Genomic DNA, 20,487 nt, shown 5'->3' with positions numbered 1-20,487 from the left:
ATATGGCCCATTTGAGACTAGAACACAAGATATACATGGAAAATGATGAAAACAAGATTGAGGAGGACCTTACATGCTAAGCTGAGGAATATGAACCTTATCCCATCAGATGCCATAGAATAACAATGCCCAACAGAACTTTCTGCAATGATGGAAATATCCTACACTGTGCAGTCCAATATGGTAGCCAATACACTCATGTGATTATTGATCTGTGAAATGCGGCTAGTGCATCCAACAAATAGAATTTAATTCTAATTTACTCAAGTTTTTAAAGCCACATGTAGTTGGCTACCATATTGCACAGCCATAAAGCACAAATTATAAGCACAGAGAATGATTGGATCTACACTTCAAAAGGAATGCTAGCGGGGCGCCTGGGTGGCGCAGTCGGTTAAGCGTCGGACTTCAGCCAGGTCACGATCTCGCGGTCCGTGAGTTCGAGCCCCGCTTCGCGCTCTGGGCTGATGGCTCAGAGCCTGGAGCCTGTTTCCGATTCTGTGTCTCCCTCTCTCTCTGCCCCTCCCCCATTCATGCTCTGTCTCTCTCTGTTCCAAAGATAAATGAATGTTGAAAAAAAAAAAAAACATTCAAAAGGAATGCTAGCTGTTTAGAATGTAGGTTGAAAGACGGATATACTTGGGAGTGAAGAGACAAGTTAGAATAGTACCACCAGTAGTCAAATGATATGAGCCTAAAGGAACGTGATATTAGTGAAGCTGGCCAAGTGGTAATGTAGTCAAGAGCTATTTAGAAAATGAAACTCTATGAGTGGATGCAGAAGGTAAACAAAAGGGAGACTTGGCATGGCTCAGGTTTCTAGTTCAAGAAACTATGTATATGGTGATACCATTTACCTTTAGAGAACAGGGAGGCAAAAGTTTGGGGACAAAAATGATGGTTACAAGTTTTAACTTTATGAGTTTGAATCATACATCCAGTAAAAGTTGGGTGGTTATACATGATGGAAACTCAGAGGCAGTTAATAAATTAGAGGTGGTATTTAAAGAAGTGAATTTTTGATGGATCACTCAGAACACATGGGCAGAGTTAAGGAAAGCAGAGTTAACTGCATTTTCCTTAACTGCAGAGTTAAGGAAAGGACCTAGTAAATTCCCAAATATAAAAGAGGTGAAAGTCATTCTCTTCCACAAACATTTAATAAAGTCTTTGTCTTCCAGGAACTGGGTGGGGTCTTTAGGGAATAAATATGAATAAGATATGGACGGTTCTTCAGATTAGAGGTGTAAAAGAATTCTAAGAGCAGGAAGAAGAGTCCTTGGAGAAATAAGTTCATGGATAACATGGACAACAAATATTGAAAGAGTTAAGAAAATCAGAAGATGAAGTAAGAGATAAAATATTGAGTGCTACAGGAAAGACAGGAAAAGTGTCCATGAACTGATGTGAAAAGGTTATTAATTATCCCCTGCAGGGACACTTTTAGAATGGTAGAAGTAAAACCAGACTTCAACAACCAGAGGAGGAAATGAAAGGTGTGAAAATAGGGACATTTCAATGGAGGTTATCTCTCCCTTCTCACCCACGCTATTCCTACACATTGGTTTTATTCAGATTCTTTCTCTCCATGATTTCTGAAGGACCTTCCTTTCCTTTAACTTCAATATTTCTTTTTCTACTAGCTCTTTTCGTATTACTAATATCTAAATATACTTCAACATTACATTCTTAAATGAATACTCCTCTCTCTTCTATTCAATACTTCTCCCTGACAGCATAGCCGAGATTGTTAAGAGTGACCAAAACATATCCCAGGAGAAAAGGCCGACTGAAAAGTAGATTCAGTTATAGGGAAAGTTTTTAGATCGTTCATGTTGATTAGGAATAACAAGCCTTCTATTCAAATTTAATATTTTTTGCTGTATTAAGTGACTGTCCAAGTAGTTTTGTCTATGGGAATGAGATTTCCAAGCAGCCCCACCAATTAGCTTGATCTCTTGCAACATACTCCTAAAAGTTCAATGTGTTATCACAAAAACCATCTACTTTATCCTAGATGTTAAGCTCCTTGAGAAACAATATCATCTTACTTATCCTTTAAGATCCAATGCCCAGAACAGTTTATGAAGTGACATAATAGTCACTCAAACTTAATCATGAAATGATTTGGCTGGAATTAAACGTGGCCCATACAATAACTTGTCCAACCACTTCTTTGCATAGTCACATACATCACTATTTTACAAACACTCCCCAACCACTGTGCCACATATGAAAATGGCTTACTGATGTGCCAAAACAAAAATACCCTCAGCCCTTGGGTTGCTATCAGGGTTCAAGGTGGACAGAGATCAGGGTAAATAGTCTCAAGCATTTACCCCACATGGATATTAATTTCTAAGTATGGCATGACATGGAAAAGGTTGGGAAGCATTGCCCTGGCCCAGATACCCCCAACAAATTAACCTCATTGCTTTTGCCTCCCAGAACTGCATACCTGATGAACACTGCTTAAATACAGAAAATCCTGTTATCACATGTAAAAAACAAAAACAGAGGGAAGAAATAGTTTTAAAAGCATTCCCTAAAGCCAAGATTATTACAGGTGAAAACAGAAAAGACAAGTGGAAGAGATCAGAAAAGAGTAATGAAAGAAGAAAAATAATAGTTATCACTATTAAAATTCATTAAGCAGTTATTATGCCCCAGGAACTGTGCTAAGTGTTTTGTAGAGATTCTTCACACAATCCTTTCTGGTAAATACTATCATTTTCTCTATTTTGCAACACCTAAGCTAAACCTTAGGGTTGCCATTTAACTCATCCAAGGATATACACCAAGTGTATTCTCATAAAAAGCTACTATAAGAATTCAGGGAATCTGACTTCCCATCAGGCTACACTGAAATGGGATCATGATAGCATAATGGAACAGAAGTCAGGAGAGGAAAAATTACTCAAGAACTAAATGATAACAAATACAGCCAAACTGTTCAGAATAAAGACTCTCCTTGTAGAATAAAGAACACTTGGGGAGGCTGGGTGGTTCAGTCAGTTGGGGGTCCGACTTCGGCTTAGGTCATGATCTCACCGTTCAGTTCGTGAGTTCAAACCCCTTGTCGGGTTCTGTGCTGACAACTCAGAGCCTGGAGCCTGTTTCATATTCTGTCTCTGTCTCTGTCTCTGTCTCTCTCTGCTCCTCCCCTGCTCATGCTCTGTGTGTGTCTCTCTCAAAAAGTTAATAAACATTAAAAAAAAATAAGAAAAAAAAGAACACTTAGTAATTTGAAGGTAGTGACTTTACAGACTGGTGGTAAAATTGCAGTATACTTTTTGAGCCAGGCATGAGAACTGGCACTTTAAACTGATGGATTAGGGGCACCTGGGTGGTTCAGTTGGTTAAGCATCTGACTTCTGCTCGGGTCATGATCTTGCAGCTCGTGAATTTGAGCCCTGCATTGGACTCTGTGCTGACAGCTCAGAGCCTGGAGCCTGCTTCAGATTCTGTATCTCCCTCTCTCTCTCTCTGCCCCACCCCCACTCACACTCTGTCTCTCTCTCAAAAATAAATAACTGATAAAAAAAATTTTAAACCGCTGGATTAAAAAACATCTAGCAAGATGGGTATGAATTATTTATATTCCTCCTTGAAACCTAGAGCAAAGATGGATAAGGGAGGTAAACATCTGTTGTTTTTGGTGACTGCATCTTTTTCCTGTTTGCACTCATATTCCTTTATTGGTAGTATCTCTACCACAATAGTCTGGTGAGATATTAGGATTGCTACCATCTCTGCTAAAAGATAGGCCAAATTTATTTCTCCATCCAAGGAATTCGGTCCCTGAGCTGAGGGACAAAAAAAGTGAAAACCACTGCATATCTATACAGTAGGGTGGAAAGAAACTTCTGTTTTGGGTTCTTATCTCCTAAGCTGCTTTTAGTTCCTACCTATTATCCAAACCTGATTCTTTAGTTACTCTTTGACTTTTTGAGATATAAATAAATAAATAAATAAATAAATAAATAAATAAATAAATTCCTTCTAGATTAAGTTAGCCAGGGCTGTTTCATGAAACCATGTTTTATGGCTACTATTTCAACCAAAATAGTAAGTGATACAAGCAGTAACCTAATTCTTTAATATTAGAAGGAAGCAGGAAAGGAAAAGTATATATAAGGAGATAGATGAGGGATGTCATTTCTTTCTTTCTTCGAGGGAGGGAGGGATGTTATTTCTTTTGAGAAACCTAATGACTATTTTCCCTAACTAAACATTTATTTTCTTAGTCTAGTCAAACCTATTCCATTTATTAAATATCTGGGTGCAAATACTATGCTTAGTCCTGGATGAAAAATAAGTAAATTGCCTCTGCTCTCATAGAGTTTCTCTAAGTTCTCCATCAACTTCATTTCTCAATGATCCTGGACATATGAGATTGGTATATCACTGATACATAATCACCTTGACATTTTGGCATTTTACCTCAAAGCCAAATTAACATTTTACAGTATTTTAAGTGTACGGCTAAACATTTTGGGAAGGTTAAGTTTCATCTGTGCAAAGAATATCAATTCTTTAAGAATGTATACTTGTTAAATATATTTCCAAGCTCTGAGTCTTTGTATAAAACATTCAATGTATACTACCTAGCTGAACAAATGATGCCAAACCAGGACAATTTGTACATGTTGAGAAAATTCCACTTTCCAAGGATGCATAAACACATAGAATGGAGTCCCAAAAAGGCAGAGACTTCTCGCATCTTGAGCCCTGCTAATTCTCACCACAAGGCCCACCACTGACACAATTTAAGTGCTCTAGAGTATTTACCAAATAAATGGCAGTGAGAAAATATATAAATGTTAAATAGTGAAAGTATTCCCTATTTTTGCCTAAAATGAGTGATTCCTATTGATGTCTTATGATTTGACAAGCTTCTTGTAAGTAACCAGATGGGAAAGATATCATTACCAATCCCGCATCCATAATTCAATAATGAATTGCTCCAGGAGGAATTGAGGTAGAAATATGTATGATTGGATTAATAGAAGTTACTGTAAAATAACACTACTCCCAGACTGTGTCTAGCAAATCAAGAAAACCTTTGGAGGAGGGATGGGAAGCAGGGAATTGAGGTAGGATATTAAATTATTTGAGGTAGGATATTAAATTATTTAATATAGGATATTAAATTATTTATTAATAATCAATAAATGCCAAGGTTAACTCACTTTTTAAAAATAAAATTTGAGACTTTTAATAGTCACAAAACTCACTATGTTTTAAACAGAAAGATACTGTGCATATAATATTCACTTGTTTTTTGTTCGAAAATAAGCTAGCCATCCTTATGTACAGTATCACTTTAAATTGGTTACTTTAAGTAATCACAGGAAGCAGGATGGTAACTAGGCATGTTGGAAAAGTTCAGACAGAGCTAGGTTTCAATGCAGTTTTGCCATGGCCCAACCATGTGTCCTTGGACAAATTATTTAAAATAATGTTAAAAAATAAAATAAAATAAAATAAAATAAAATAAAATAAAATAAAATAATTATTAAATTAAAATAAAATTAAATTAAAAAATAATGTTTCAGTTAGAAAGTAAGGTTATTTTAAAGAAAACTAATTTTGTGTCTTAGCTTATTGGTATAGGAACAATTAAAATTAAATTAATATTGTGTAATTACTAGACACTAGGTATTAATAGTACTTGCCTTTTATTACTTTTTCATAGCATCCTGTGTGTTCTTCATTATAACAATTGTTTGATTAGTGTCTCTCTGCTCCTCTAGTCTATAAGTGCCATGGAGGAAGAAATGTCTATTTTGCTCACAACAGATCCCCAGTGCCTAGTTATGAGCAGCTGAATAAATACTGACTGCCTAAATAAAGGCCAGCATACTAAATTTCATGCTCATCTCCACTATATAAAGTACCTTTCTTTCCCCATTTTTAATGAGGAGATGTTACACTGGAAAGGTTAAGTGACTTGCTAAAGATCAGAAAGGAAGAAAGGACCAGGATTGGAATCTAAGCCTTGGTCTCCTAATATACCATATTGAATACAAAATGAAAAAGCATCAATGCCATGGCATGAAAAAAGAAATAATTTCCTGCTTTTAAGGCAAGGACCATTCTTCACAAAGTTATACCAAAATTTCTTATAATAATTGTTTATAATAATCAACCTACATGCTAAAAAATATTGACCCTACAATTTTTTTTCTTGCTTTATAGATTTTACTGTGACAAGAATGTCCTAGAGAGAGAAAGGAAATCTAAGTATTAATGGAGATGTTCATTCCTCCTTATTCTATCAATAAGAAGCAAATACCATTAAATTGCTAAATCTTCACCATCTATAACTAGATAAAAAAAATAAGAATGCTCAACCATTAGACAACTACTTATACAACGCCTATCATATGTTGTACATAATATTTAGCACTTAGGATACAGCAGAATATAAGACAGACAAGGAGCCTCTTATCATAGAAACTGGGTATTTTTAATATTAGGAAGCCTACTCTTTCCTTTGTATACATTTTCCAATTTCTACTGAGATAATCTAATTGTTCTTTGGAATATTTTCAGGTTCCAAGTTAATGTTATTTCTAGTTACATATTCATTGTAACTGAGTTAGATTAAAACAAAACAATTTGGAAATTTCATGGAGTTCAAGTATTTTACAAATAAAATATTCTCCTCATAAATGTTACCATATAAGAGTTAGGGAAATGATTTTCACCCATTCTTTCCCGTGACACAAATAAACTAGCACTGGTGTGCTGTGACAAATACTTTTAAAGTGGGGAGGCAAAATGAGCATTCACCGAAATAAATAATTCACCAAAATAAATAATTTCATCCCATAATCTGGAAGCAAATATATGAGTTCTGAACATTGCCCAAACACTGTCAGCAACAATCAAGCTTTGGACATCAGGTAGCCAGCTAATTTTAGGATTTGAACTGAATGAATATATTAGATGCTGGTTAAAGAGCACAGTTTTCCTAAGCTATAGTTCAGAATTTGGCTTTTAACATACACTATGTTAGTGAGTTATCCAATAGAATCATACCGAAAAGTCTGTGCTCTTCTGAGCATTATAGAAATGAAGACAGAAAATCAATGGCAATAAACATTACATATAAGATTTATAAAAGCAAATTATAGAAGCAAAATAACAACATAAGGCCAAAGTTATCATCAGGCCCATAATTTACAAGTATAAGAAATATAATACTCAGGGTACTCTGGACTTTCATAGGACTATAAAGATAGCACTAAATAACAGATAGTGAGAAAAATAATTTCTGCTTCAATCTTTATATCAAAGTCTTCTAATCTTTATATCGGAAACAAAGTCTCAGTTTGGTGGTAATGTCTTTAACACCTCACGAATATTTACTTACTTCCACTTTAACAGAAAGTGGACCTGGATTCACTGGCTTTGTGAACCAATAGTACCCACCTCAGATAATGCGATTTACACCAGTGGTTCTCAAATGTTTTGGTCTTTTAAATTCTTAAAAATTATTCAGGATTCCAAAGAATTTATATTTATGTGAACTATGCATATCAATATTTAATGTTAATTAAACGTAAGAAACTTTTAAAATATCATTTAAGATAAATCCATTACATGTTAACTTTTTTATGAAAAATATATTGTCAAAAAGGAAACCAAAAAAGTGAAAAAGTCACACTGACAGACTTTTCCAAATCCCTTCAATGTCTGGCTTAAACAAACAGAACTACATAGAAAAAGATAAACTGCCAGGTTTTCATATTTTCTCCTGCAATCATTTCCAATGTGTTTGGTTGAAATATATGAAGAAAATTGCTGCTCACATAGATATGAACTTGGAAAAAGGAAGAGCATTTTAATAGCCTTCTTAGATACTAGTGCGTAGTTTGTTTTTTAATACTACACCAAAACTCCACAAGAGGTAAAAACTACTTAGTGCTTCCTCAGCACTTTTCTTGGATGGATCCTTCAAATAGTGAAGCCTTGGCTCTGTAAGTCAACTCTTCAGAGAGGGAGTAACCAACGAAGCCACTTTAATCATCTTACAGATTTTCAACGTTGTAAGTCTTATTACAGATTTGTTCTAACTCAATCTTATTACATGGAATATTTAAATATTATGATTGATGCCATAAAACAATTTACATCAGTAATAAAAGAATGTATCAAATGAACGTTATTATCATAATAAATGTCACCGATTGGATTATATCATTCCTTTTCAACTTTATAAGGCATTAAGTAGAATAATAAGTGGCAATCAATCATCTACTTTTATTCATAACCTGGTATTTACAACAATAATGACCTGGTCTACTTAATCAAAAGTCTGATCATATGTCAGACCTAGACATCTTGTTAAAGGGGAAAAAAAAGAGGGAAAAAAATTCAAACAAAGAGTGGAATTTACAATCCTGGATTTTCCTTAGACCCCGTGGGACACTAGATAAATCACTTTACTCTCCTGAGTCATCTTTGTCATATTTAAGGTGTTATTTAAGTCATCATTTCTGTTCCAAATCTAATATTTAAAGAACTCCACAATCTAGCAAATATAGTAAGAATAGGCTCAAAAAATTTATTTTGTAAATTTAAACTTTTGAATGACTTAGAACTATTATTTATAGATGAATTCATTTTAGAAAGGATTTTTCAGAGGGTGAAATATCAAATTTATCCACTTACTAATTCAAAATTTGGTATATTTAAAGTCAGATATGTTTAGTTTTGTTAGGTATTAAATAATTGCTCCAATATTAAAAGTGACTATATTTGCCTTTTTTTTTTTTCCTTTGCCACATAGGAAAGGAAATGTTACCATGCAACTGATAACATTGTGCATTTAAATACTTTGTGCCATGCAAAATGAATGCTGTTTCTGACTAATGGGGTATATGACATAGATTGAAGCATACAAAATTGTTACTTTTCCAGGTCGAAAACAGTGGAATGCAGGAAACTTCATATAGTATAAGCAAATTACTTAAGGGAAGATTAAAGACCAATAACAAGAAAATGCTAGTAAGGAATAACTTTTCTTCTTTTATATTTTATGAGATAAAATATTCATAAGGTTTTTCTGCACTACTATTATTCCAAATAATAATGATTTTCTAGTAAGTAACAGTACCATACAAAGAACTCTAGGACTCACAGACGCTACTAAATAGGAATCCTGCCCTTAAGAGGTCTGCATTCTGACAGGCAAAATGAAGTACGCAACAATATATAAAGCAGAAAGACAGAAGTATTACAAGATAGTGTGGTCAAATACAAAATTAGTTCCTAAGAGGAAAGCATGCCCTTTGAACAAGGTAAAGAGATTTGGAGGTGAGGTATTAATTTATAATTTATAAATGAAAGCGAGTAACTATTTGGTTGTTTAACTTCTTATGGTACATAGGCCTTTAAAGACAACCGTCATGATAATGGGGGCATGGAGGAGTAACACCAGGTAACACCAGGTCAAAGAAATCTGCCTTGCTAGGTCACCAGGCAGCCCATCTTAGGCCTGCAGGGAAAGCTCACTGAGGCTTTGCCTCACCTGACCGTCCTGACGACGAAGTACACCAGCACCGCGCCGCTCACCACCATCAACACGGTCAGGGCCCGCTGGGTCATTGGCTTGTCGCCGGGGTTGGGGCTCACAGAAAGGCTGCCACCCAATGAGTCTTCTTCCCCGGCCTTCCCTCCTGAGTCTTCTGACGCAAGTCCTGCCCGGGGGCTGCTGCCATTGCCGCCCTCAGAGCCCCGCGGCCCTTTAGCTTCTGCGGGAGCGCGGCCCGTGGACTGGGCAACAGCGGGACCCGGAGGCAAGGGCGACAGGGTCCGCGGCCCGCGGTCCGGAGGCCCGGGGTCCGGCGCGGCCTCGGCCGCCTGCAGCAGCACAGCCAAAGGCCCTCCCAAACCTGGCAGCAGTAGCAGAAGCAGGAAAGCGGATATCAAGAGGGGACTGAGGCAGCAGTTGCAGTGCGGGGCCTTCATCGTCCCCGGACCGTCCTCTCACCACGCGGGAGCCGCCAGGCTCGCCGCCCTGGCTCCAAGAGGAACCATGGGCGCAGTGGAGAACGAAGAAGAGGTGACCAAATCGGGAACTGAGGCCCAGCCGTGGCAGGTGGTAGGGGCAGCAACAGCGGCAGCGGCAGCGGCCAGGAAAACCGGAAGTTCGTACATCTCAGCAGCCAGTGATACTACAGACGCTTTAGGTTGCTAACAAGTAGGGGCAGGCGCGTCCAATGACGTCAGGCGCGCCTGGTAGTCTGCGCACGCGCTTTGCCAGGACAAGGGCAAATCTTTCGGTTTCGTCACAGGTAAGAAAGTAAACACGAAAGGATGGTGTAAAGTGTGCAGCAACTCTGCTTGGGAAAACCATGAGAAATTGGAAGCTCATAATTGAGGTCCTTGGTGCAAAACTGCAGAAACACAGCTAATCATTGGTCAAGCGAGCTTGACTTTGCCTCGGCTCAGGTACAAATTACGGTCATGTTTCCGACTGTCTCTAAGACCCTGACTCCCTTTCCTTAGTGCATTTACTTTAGAAACTTGTGATTGTAAATTCATTCTCTGCCTTTCTGAGATACAAATCCTTTTAAAAGTTCTTGCCAGTTTTACAACCAAAGGCTGTATTTCTTAAGGAACATCTTTTTTGAAATGTGATCAACAAAGAAGACAGCCACCCTAGTAAGTCCCAGGCTCTGTGGAAGGGTAGGAGAGCCTAACTCAGGCAGGCCCCTTGACCAAGTTCTAAAACTACTTTCTGTCACAAAACTATGAGAAAAATTAACCACTTCCCTCCGGGAAGACCAATTAGTAAACACAAGTGTTCTATGATGCACCCTACCTCAGCTTTTAAAATCTCCAGCCGTTTCTGAGGACTTGAACTAGAATAGAGTTGTGCGATAATTTTGAGTAAAATCTTCCTTATCTGTTTAACTTTGACATCAGTAATATAGAATGTTGGTTTGAGCAGATAACTATAAACAAAAGAGGCCGGACCGTAAGCCAAAGTGAATATTTGTTCTTATTTAAAAAACTTATTCAACAAATTGATTAGAAATTCTACTCCTTGATTAGCATTGTGGTAAATCATGTGTAACGGACAATAGACAAATAAGATTGGATCCTTGCTCTTATAGCACTTAAGTTCAAGTAGGGATAACACAATGAGCAGTTGCATTAATTCTGAATTCTGAAGTGTTACAAATGACAAGTACAAATCTAGGGTAAAACTTTTGTAAAGGGCTTTTGTAGGTAGTGTAGATAGGATAATATCTTTTAGCCACTTGGAAGTAACAGAGTAATGCAATTGCTCCTGTCTGGTAAAATTACAGGGACTAGACATCTTAATTCTGGGTTGCAGTGTGAGGGAGAGCAATAGTGACACACCCTAATTTTAGCTTTCAACCTGGCACTTATCAGTAATAAAATGGCTGTTTGGATTTTCTATCTTCCTTGATTCACAATTTTCATCAGAGTCGTATATAGAAGAATGTTGGTATTATATGCTCTCCACCACCTCTCAAAAACCTCCAGTATACAACACATCAACCCCCCCACCCCCCAAAAAAAGGTATCATCTTTCCTTCCTTAAAATATATCATTTTACCAGTGTGTACTTTATTTTGATTTGATGGCATTATTCTTCTCCAAGATACTCAAGTATAAAATCGGAGTCATCCTTTACAATTGGTTTACCATCTGCAGCAGTCTTTGCCAGTAACTGGAATATACAAAGTACTAAATAATTTAAATAGCAGAGTCAAATTATTGTTTCTAAATGATTAGAGTATGTCATGTTCTGATTTTTTTCCAAATATTACTCTCAGCCACCTGAATCAGAATCTGAAATGGAGTATGTTTAAAATGCAGGTTTAGGTCACTATTCCAGAAATTCTGAGCTAGAATTCTTGGGATTGGGGACAAGGACCATCTGCATTTTTACTAAGCTCTCAGAGTGATTTTCATTTGCATTAAAGTTTAAGGATCTTTTTCCTTTCCCTTGCCACATGCATCCAGATGTTGTCAAATCTTACCCACTTCCCTCTCATCTTTTTCATTAATTCTTTTTTGTGCTTCTGACAGGGAATCATTTTTTTATATTGCTACAGCTATTATGTTGGTTATTTGGGTCCCAGCCCTTTTTACCTTTAATTAAACTTTATGTACTACTGCTGGGGTAAACTTTCAAGCTCAGATCTCTTTTAAAATAACAACACCGGGGCGCCTGGGTGGCGCAGTCGGTTAAGCGTCCGACTTCAGCCAGCTCACGATCTCGCGGTCCGTGGGTTCGAGCCCCGCGTCAGGCTCTGGGCTGATGGCTCAGAGCCTGGAGCCTGTTTCTGATTCTGTGTCTCCCTCTCTCTCTGCCCCTCCCCCGTTCATGCTCTGTCTCTCTCTGTCCCAAAAATAAATAAACGTTGAAAAAAAAAAAATAACAACACCAAGTATATTTTTACCCAGAGATTTTTAGTCCTCAACAACAGTGAGGACTGCAAACCAGCTACAAATTATTGTGTTCTTGGAAGAACACTATTATTTCCAAAGCATAATGAAAAAAAAATATTTTCAATTTCATCACAGGAACTAGGAGCAAGTTTCCCGGGAGAAAGTACTATATTTTGCTTGTGTATAAAATGACAACTTGAGCCACACATGTCTATTTAAAAAACATTATATAATTATACCAAACTATATAATTAGTGTTTCTGAATTATCACTATTAACAATAAAACTACATGTTCATTTCCTTGTTTTCATTTGGCTTGTCAACAAGTTGTGCCGACCAATAGAGATTTAGAAACGTATAAGTGAGAAAAATTCTTATAACAAAGAATTTATATAAACTTACCTAAGTTAATATGCATAATGGGAAAAGGTTGCCATTATTCTGATTTATCAAGGAATACCTCAGCTGACCGACAACAGTCTTCCATGAAAATACAGTGGCCTGCTGAATAAAGTCTAAAGCCTACAGTCTGGTATTGAATAATGATACTGAGTACTAATTAAGTATCTATTGTGTACTAGAATTCATATTATAAAATGTTAAGCTATTATGTGTTTAATCCTCACAAAAAGCCATCATTATTCCTGTTTCATAATTAAGGAAACTGAAACACAGGATCATCATTTGGGTGAAAATCCATTTGAGTGAAAAAGAGCTGGGCAGTCTAGCAGCAGAGGGGGTCTATTTCCTCTTACATTTTTATCTTCTCCTAATTAAGAGTTTCCAATTTTTGACCCTAGCTTATAGTCTCAACCAGCTTGGTCTCGAATCAGTGCTCCATAACCAATAGCAAAAAGATCTCAGTGGCATACAGCAAATAGGCATTTATTTTGCACATGTTTGATGAAGCTGAGGTTGACTAATTTAAGCTGACCTTGTATAGGCTTGGTTCCAGGCCAAAGACTGAGTTCACTTTTACTCCAGGCACCTCTCATTCTGGGATCTCATGGCCTCCTGGGTCATGTCCTTCACAAGTCTAAGATCAGAACTTCACGAAGCAGAATGGGTGAGTGGAAAGGCAATAGGCATAATTCTCAAGGAGACAATAGGCATAATGAGAAATGAGGAGCCATGTGCATCTTTTTTTAAACAAAAACAACTGGTTAACCACAAAGTCCTACCTTATGCCCTTGACATGCATTTCACTGGAAAGAGATGTGTTACATGGGCACTTCTGGCTTTCAGGAATCTGGGAATTTTAATATTTAGATGGATGTTTTCTAGTCTCTAGCCAAATTGTATTTATGCTAACAAAGAAAAAAAAGTTTATATTGATATGTATTTCATTTTTAGTTCAATGTAATGGCAATCAAGGCTCAATAAGTGTTCCCTAGTGTTAGAATCTCCTTGTCCACTAAAATGAGGGAAGATGGGAGGATGGCTCAACTGTAATAGTCATTCATAGTCATATCTGACTGAAGGAATCTCTTACCTTTTAAGGGGCAGAAACTTCCATATCAGTGGATTGTCTATATCCTGAAATCCAAAAGTAAACAGAGTCCAATTGTCCAGAAAAGAGAATATGAACTGATTACATAACCAAGAGGCCAAGAGAATTTACTGAAACCTAGAGTATAAAGGCAGAATTGGAATGTCAGTTAGACAACTAAAGAGCAATAGTTCAAGAATAAGGGAACAGTGCTATTGGGATAAGTACAGCATAACCAAGTAGGAACATGAATAAATGTTAGAATTAAGTGTCTAAAAGAAAATTATCACACTAATGGGCTATGGTTCCTGAGAGGAAAGAAAAAGGTGAGTCTACAGTTGCTCTGGACCTCTGTTTGGGGAAAATTTCCCAGCTCCAATGCAGTGATCTGAAATTCAGTCAGAATATGGAAGTCTTTCTTATCTAAGGAGGCAGAGATGAATGAGAGTTTGAAGTGGTTGGAATCTGTGGGGCAGGGATTAAGAGAAGGAGTCTGTAGAGTTATGTCATTCATATGAGGGTTCCCCATAAGTCCTTTACTGAGAGCTGGGCTGGACAGCCACAGGCATGGCCCCTCAACGCTTATAGGAGAGTGACTGCTACAGAGGTGAGAGCAGAACAGAGATGTTAAGACATTAGAGTGCTGAGGACCTTGAAATTTTGGCCCAGACATACTGAATAGACCTTAATAACTCCTAACAACATGGAAATCAAGTTGAGTCACTGCTGAATGATAAAGGCCACACCCAGAGAAAGGCCCACTCCAACAAAGCTTAAAACCAAGGCCTAATATGATTCTTAGAGGACGCAGAGTTTGGAGTTCTAACCTCTCCAGTTTAGAGGGATTTGGAACATAGAAAATATAGCCTCAGGAACAGAGATATAAAGATTCAAGAAAAGTGAACAGAACCTCATGATCTTAAGGGACACTATTATATGATTTAATATGTGCATTGGAGCTCCAAAAGAAAAATCAGAATATAGTGAGGCAATAAACATTTTTGAAGGATGAGAGCAGAAAATGTTTACTTACAGTGCCAAGACGATCACATCAGAATACAAAGAAAACTACCTTTAGGCATTTCAGACTCCTACAGACAGTCACAAATATCAGAATCCAAAATAGAATATCTTGAAGGGAGATATATAAAAAAAGATGCATTACATTAAAAAAATAATGATAGAAATGAAGGCATACATTTAATTAGAAACAATGTAGACCAGGAGACAAATGTAATGACATCTTTAAGTTGCTAGAAAAATAAAACAGCTATTAATCTTGAATTAAACAGGTGATAAAATTAGCTTCTACAATATATGGTGAAATAAAAATATTTTCAGGCAATTGAAATACAGATGCCATTGTATAACATTGGGTCAAAAGTTTACAAATATTAGGTTACAGCCAATAATTACCCTTCAATAAACAAAATACATTTTTAAAATCTCTTCATCAATAGGGAGTAAATAACACAAAACTATTCCATATGATATAATCTACACTAGTTAACCACAACTGCATTACTGGTTTTCATTGGACACAAATTGGCATATCTAACTTCTCTGCCAGGCTTTATAAAGAAAAATAGTAAATAATGACAATGTGTGAGCTCACATATGGTAAAGGTAGAAAATCATTGCTATAAAAATAGTGTTACTGCAAAAATTCATGATCTTAATTTCACTTAATTGTATCTGAATTCCATATGTCTAGTGTAAATTTATCCTTAAAAAGTTCTGCCAAACAGGTAAAACAAGAATGTCAAATTGTGCAGAATTCATCTGTATTATGTACTAACAATCAGGGTCTTTTTATATCATTTTACACAAAATTGTTGCCTTCCAAAGTACTCCTTCCAAATGGGACAGTGTTATATGAGTGAGATTTTAATGTTTCTAAAATTCTCTTTTCTAAAGACTTTTAAATTGAAAGATAACCTATCGAAATGAGATTCATATAAGAATGCCTATTGGATTCAGTGCAGCTTGAAGTTAAGCTAGGATTTCAAAATATTTGAAGCTGAGAAAACTGCTAAGTGCTTGTTTTTGATAGCACAAAATGGGTTTAAAGATTTTTTTTTATCATTTGGGAGGGATTTTTTTCCATTTCTTTATTTTTATATATAATTTATTGTCAAGTTAGCTAACATACAGTATATGTAGGGTGCTCTTGGCTTTGGAAGTAGATTCCTGTGATTATCACTTACACAAAATACCTAGTGCTTATCCCAACAAGTTCCCTCTTCAATCCCCATCAACCATTTTCCCCACGACCTCCTCACCCCAATCAACTCTCGGTTTGTTCTCTGTATTTAAGAGTCTCTTGTAGGGGTGCCTGGATGGCTCAAGTCATGATCTCATGGCTTGTGAGTTCAAGCCCCCTGTTGGGCTCTGTGCTGACAGCTCAGAGCCTGAGGCCTGCTTCAGTTTCTGTTTACCTTTCTCTCTGCCCCTCCCCTGCTCACACTGTCTCTTAAGGTTTGCCTCCCTCTTTGTTTGTAACGTATTTTCCCTTGCCTTCCCCTATGGTTTTCTGTTAAGTTTCTCAAATTCCACATCTGAGTGAAAATATATGATACCTGTTCCTCTGACTGACTTACTTCACTTGGCATAATACCTTCCAGTTCCATCCACATTGCTGCAAATGGCAGGATTTCATTCTTTCTCATTAACAAGTACATTACATTGTACATATAAACCACATCTTCTTTATCCATTCATCAGTTGATGGACATTTGGGCTCTTTCCACAATTTGGCTATTGTTGATAACGCTGCTATAAATATTGGGGTACATGTGCCCCTATGAATCAGTGCCCCTGTATCCTTTGGATACATTCCTAGTAGTGCTATTACTGGGTCATAGGGTCATTCTTTTTTTAATTTTTTGAGGAACCTCCACACTGTTTTCCCCAGGGGCTGTGCCAGTTTGTATTCCCACCAAAAATGCAGAGCGTCCCCCTTTTTCCACATCCTTGCCAACATCTCTTGTTTCCCAAGTTGTTAATTTTAGCCACTTTGACTGGTGTGAGGTGGTCTCTCAATGTGGTTTTGATTTGTGTGTCGCTGATGATGAGGGATGTTGAGCATCTTTTCATGTGTCTGTTAGCCATTTGGATGTCTTCTTTGGAAAAGTGTCTATCCATGTCTTCTGCCCATTTCTTCACTGGCTTATTTGTTTTTCAGGTGTTGAGTTTGGTAAGTTCCTTATAGATTTTGGATACTAACCCTTTATCCGATATGTCATTTGTAAATTGACATAGTAATGAAAAGCCATTCTGAGGAATACTGTATTATTGAAGATTGGTAATGAGGACTGGGAAATTTAATCTCATTCTGGAAAAGAAACCTGGAGATTTATACTTTGAAGTGATAGAGAGGTAAGTGTACACAAACTGCAGATTCTTGGCCAATTCATATTAAAGCAGGTATTAGACATTTATTTCTAGTCACTAGAGAGTGGTATTGTGTTAAACATCAAGGTAAAGGCAAATGTGTGTAGTAGATACATTAGGAGAATTTCAGAATTAGATTTTAGACTACTCAGATGAAATCAGAATGCCTATGAAGAAAATTGCTTATCACAAAAAGATATAAGGAATAGTGAAAAAGTATATTATTAACTGATTTCAATTTTTAAGTGTTCATTTAAAAACACTGTGTTATTGGGGCACCAGGGTGGCTCAGTCGGTTAAGTGGCTGTCGGTTCGGGTCATGGTCTTGTGGTTCGTGAGTTCGAACCCCGCGTTAGCTCTGTGCTGACAGCTCAGAGTCTGGAGCCTGCTTCAGATTCTGTGTCTCTCTCTCTCACTGCCCCTCCTCTGCTCACACTTTGTCTCTCTGTCTCTCAAAAATAAGTAAACATTAAAAAATTAAAAAAAAACTGAATTATTAAGAGACAAACATACATTACTTTAAGAAATATACATAGTGTATGTACATTTCCTATTCCTGTGATAAGCTGAAAATCCTTTTTCACACTAACATGGAGAGTAAATCTAGAGCAGACTTTGGGTATTAGTCATCTTGGGTCTCAAAAGCTTGGGAATAACCAGTGAGCCCCAAGCAACCCCATTTCCTCTTTGTGTCCATGAATCTGTCATCCTCAAGGCACTCTCATTCTCCCAAATCTCCATCCCCAACATGTTCAAAATTTGATTATAGAAGTAATGCCACTGAAACCTGGGAGGAGATACCAGGGAAATGACACATTAGTGGCTACCTGAGAGAATAAGAGATTTTATTTCTAGAACTTCCTTTCACTTTAGTGTTTATTGTGTCAATTCTGTTATACTCTTCCCCTTTGCCTATTCTCCAAAGAGAGCACACCATCTTAAATTTTTGTTTTAATCTTTTTAAATCTTTTCATGTGTCTCTTAGTCATGTGGATGTCTTCTAAGGTGTCTATTCATGTCTTCTGCCCATTTCTTCACTGGATTATTTGCTTTTCAGGCATTGAGTTTGGTAAATTCTTTATAGATTTTGGATACTAACTCTTTATCTGATATGTCATTTGCAAATATCTCCTCCCATTTTGTTGGTTGCTTTGCAGTTTTTGTTGATTGCTTACTTTGCAGTGCAGAAGCTTTTTATCATGATAGGGTCCCAGTAGTTTTTTTTGTTTGTCTGTTTGTTTGTTTTTTTTATTTCCCTTGCCTTCGGAGACTTGTCAAGTAAGAAATTGCTGCAGCTGAGGTCAAAGAGGTTGTTGCCTGTAATCTCCTCTAGGGCTTTGATGGTTTCCTATCTCACATTTAGGTCTTTCATCCCTTTTGTGTTTATTTTTGTGTATGGTATAAGAAAGTGGTCTAATTTCATTCTTCTGCAGGTTGCTGTCCAGTTCTCCCAGCACCATTTGCTAAAGAAACTTTTGTTTTGTTTTTTTTTGTTTTTTTTCCACTGGATACTTTTTCCTGCTTTGTTAAAGATTAGTTGGCCATACATTTGAGGGTCCATTTCTGGCTTCTCTATTCTATTCCATTGGTCTGTGTTGTTAGTTAGTTTGTTTTTTTATTGCCAATACCATACTGTCTTGATGATTACAACATTGTAGTACAGGTTAAAGTCCGGAATTGTGATGCCTCCAGCTTTGGTTTTCTTTTTCAACATTAGACTGTTTGGGATGTTTTGTGGTTCCATACAAATTTTAGGACTGTTTGTTCTAGCTCTGAGAAGAATGCCAGTGCAATTTTGATTGGGATTGCATTGAATGTGTAGATTGCTTTGGGTAGTTGTAGAGAGACAGGTCCTAAAGGTGTGGTGAGGAGAGAATTAGAAAGCACGGGGTTAAGACTCTCCAGGAGACAAAGCACCGGTCTCCTGGCTCAAGCCTCATTTATTTTTGCAAATTGTCTGATAAAAGCAAGCACATACAACATAGTATGTGGCATCCTGATGGGTCGTGCACCTGCAGTGTATTCCATACTGGGTCATGAGTACATCTGGCACCAGACAAAACATTCCTATCCCAGGCCTGGTGCCCATATGATGTCTTTCTGGAAAGAATGCACAGTCCTGGTGGCTTTCCACCTGGGAATGGAACTGCTTTTCTGCTCCATCCCTTTCCTTCAAGACATTCTTACAGTGCCTCGGGCTTCTTGTCCTCCAAGAAGTATTATTGACATTTTAACAATATTTGTTCTTCCAATCCATGAACATGGAGTGTTTTTACATTTCTTTGTGTCATCTTCAATTTCTTTCATAAGTCTTCTATAGTTTTCAGCATGCATATCTTTTACAATCTTTGGGGTTTATTCCTAGGTATTTTATGATTTTTGGTGCAGTTTTAAATGGGATTGACATCTTGATTTCTCTTTCTGTTGCTCATTATTGGTGTATAGAAATGCAACTGTTTTCCGTACATTGATTTTATATCCTGCAACTTTGCTGAATTCATGTATCTGTTATAGCAGCTGTTTGGTGGAGACTTTTGGGTTTTCCATGTAGAGTGTCATATCATCTGCAAAAAGTGAAAGTTTGACTTTTTTTGGCCAATTTGGATCCCTTTTATTTCATTTTGTTGTCTAATTGCTGAGGCTAGGACTTCCAACACTATGTTAAACAACAGTGGTGAGAGTGGACATCCCTGTCTTGTTCCTGATCTCAGAGGGAAAGCTCTCAGTTTTTCCCCATTGAGGATGACATTAGCTATGGGCTTTTCATATATGGCTTTTATGATGTTAAGGTATATTCCTCTATCCTTACTTTCTTTAGGGTTTTTTTTTAAGAAAGAATGCTGTATTTTATCAAATGCTTTTTATGCATCTATTGGCACAATCATATGGTTCTTATCCATATATATATATATATATATATCCGTATATATCCATATATATATATATATCCGTATATATCCATATATATATATATATACACACTACACACCCTGGGTTCGGTATAGTGCCACTCTGCCCAGCTGACAAAGGGCCTCTGGCTGGTGGTGGGTGCCTGCAGGGTCTTTTGTCCTTGGAGGGGCTATATGCCCTCTTCCCACAGCACTCGAGGGAGGGGACTGCCCCCTCTGACTGCTCCTGTGAGCTCACTACCAAGCCGGAGCTG

At 37.2% G+C, this 20,487-nt stretch overlaps 1 protein-coding gene and 1 long non-coding RNA gene across 3 annotated transcripts in view; one reads left to right on the top strand and one right to left on the bottom strand.

Annotated features, from left to right (window-relative positions):
- FAM174A (family with sequence similarity 174 member A) overlaps positions 1 to 10,198 on the bottom strand; it is a 38,088-nt gene extending 27,890 nt beyond the window's left edge. Inside the window, exon 1 of one of the 2 annotated variants that reach the window (XM_003981164.6) lies at positions 9,542 to 10,198. In XM_003981164.6, the coding sequence (XP_003981213.1) occupies positions 9,542 to 9,981 (440 nt within the window). In that variant the 5' untranslated portion in view covers positions 9,982 to 10,198. The remainder of the gene's footprint in view (positions 1 to 9,541) is intronic. The other variant, XM_011284785.4, reaches the window with a different exon arrangement.
- The window catches only part of LOC123379211, a 184,602-nt gene continuing 174,308 nt past the window's right edge, over positions 10,194 to 20,487 (top strand). The window contains exon 1 of the long non-coding RNA XR_006583423.1: positions 10,194 to 10,464. This is a non-coding gene — a long non-coding RNA (uncharacterized LOC123379211). The remainder of the gene's footprint in view (positions 10,465 to 20,487) is intronic.

This window comes from Felis catus, chromosome A1 (assembly GCF_018350175.1).
Source record: "Felis catus isolate Fca126 chromosome A1, F.catus_Fca126_mat1.0, whole genome shotgun sequence".
Classification (NCBI taxonomy): domain Eukaryota; kingdom Metazoa; phylum Chordata; class Mammalia; order Carnivora; family Felidae; genus Felis; species Felis catus.
The sequence above is the reverse complement of the archived record's forward strand: the minus strand, read 5'-3'. Positions and strand labels throughout refer to the sequence as shown.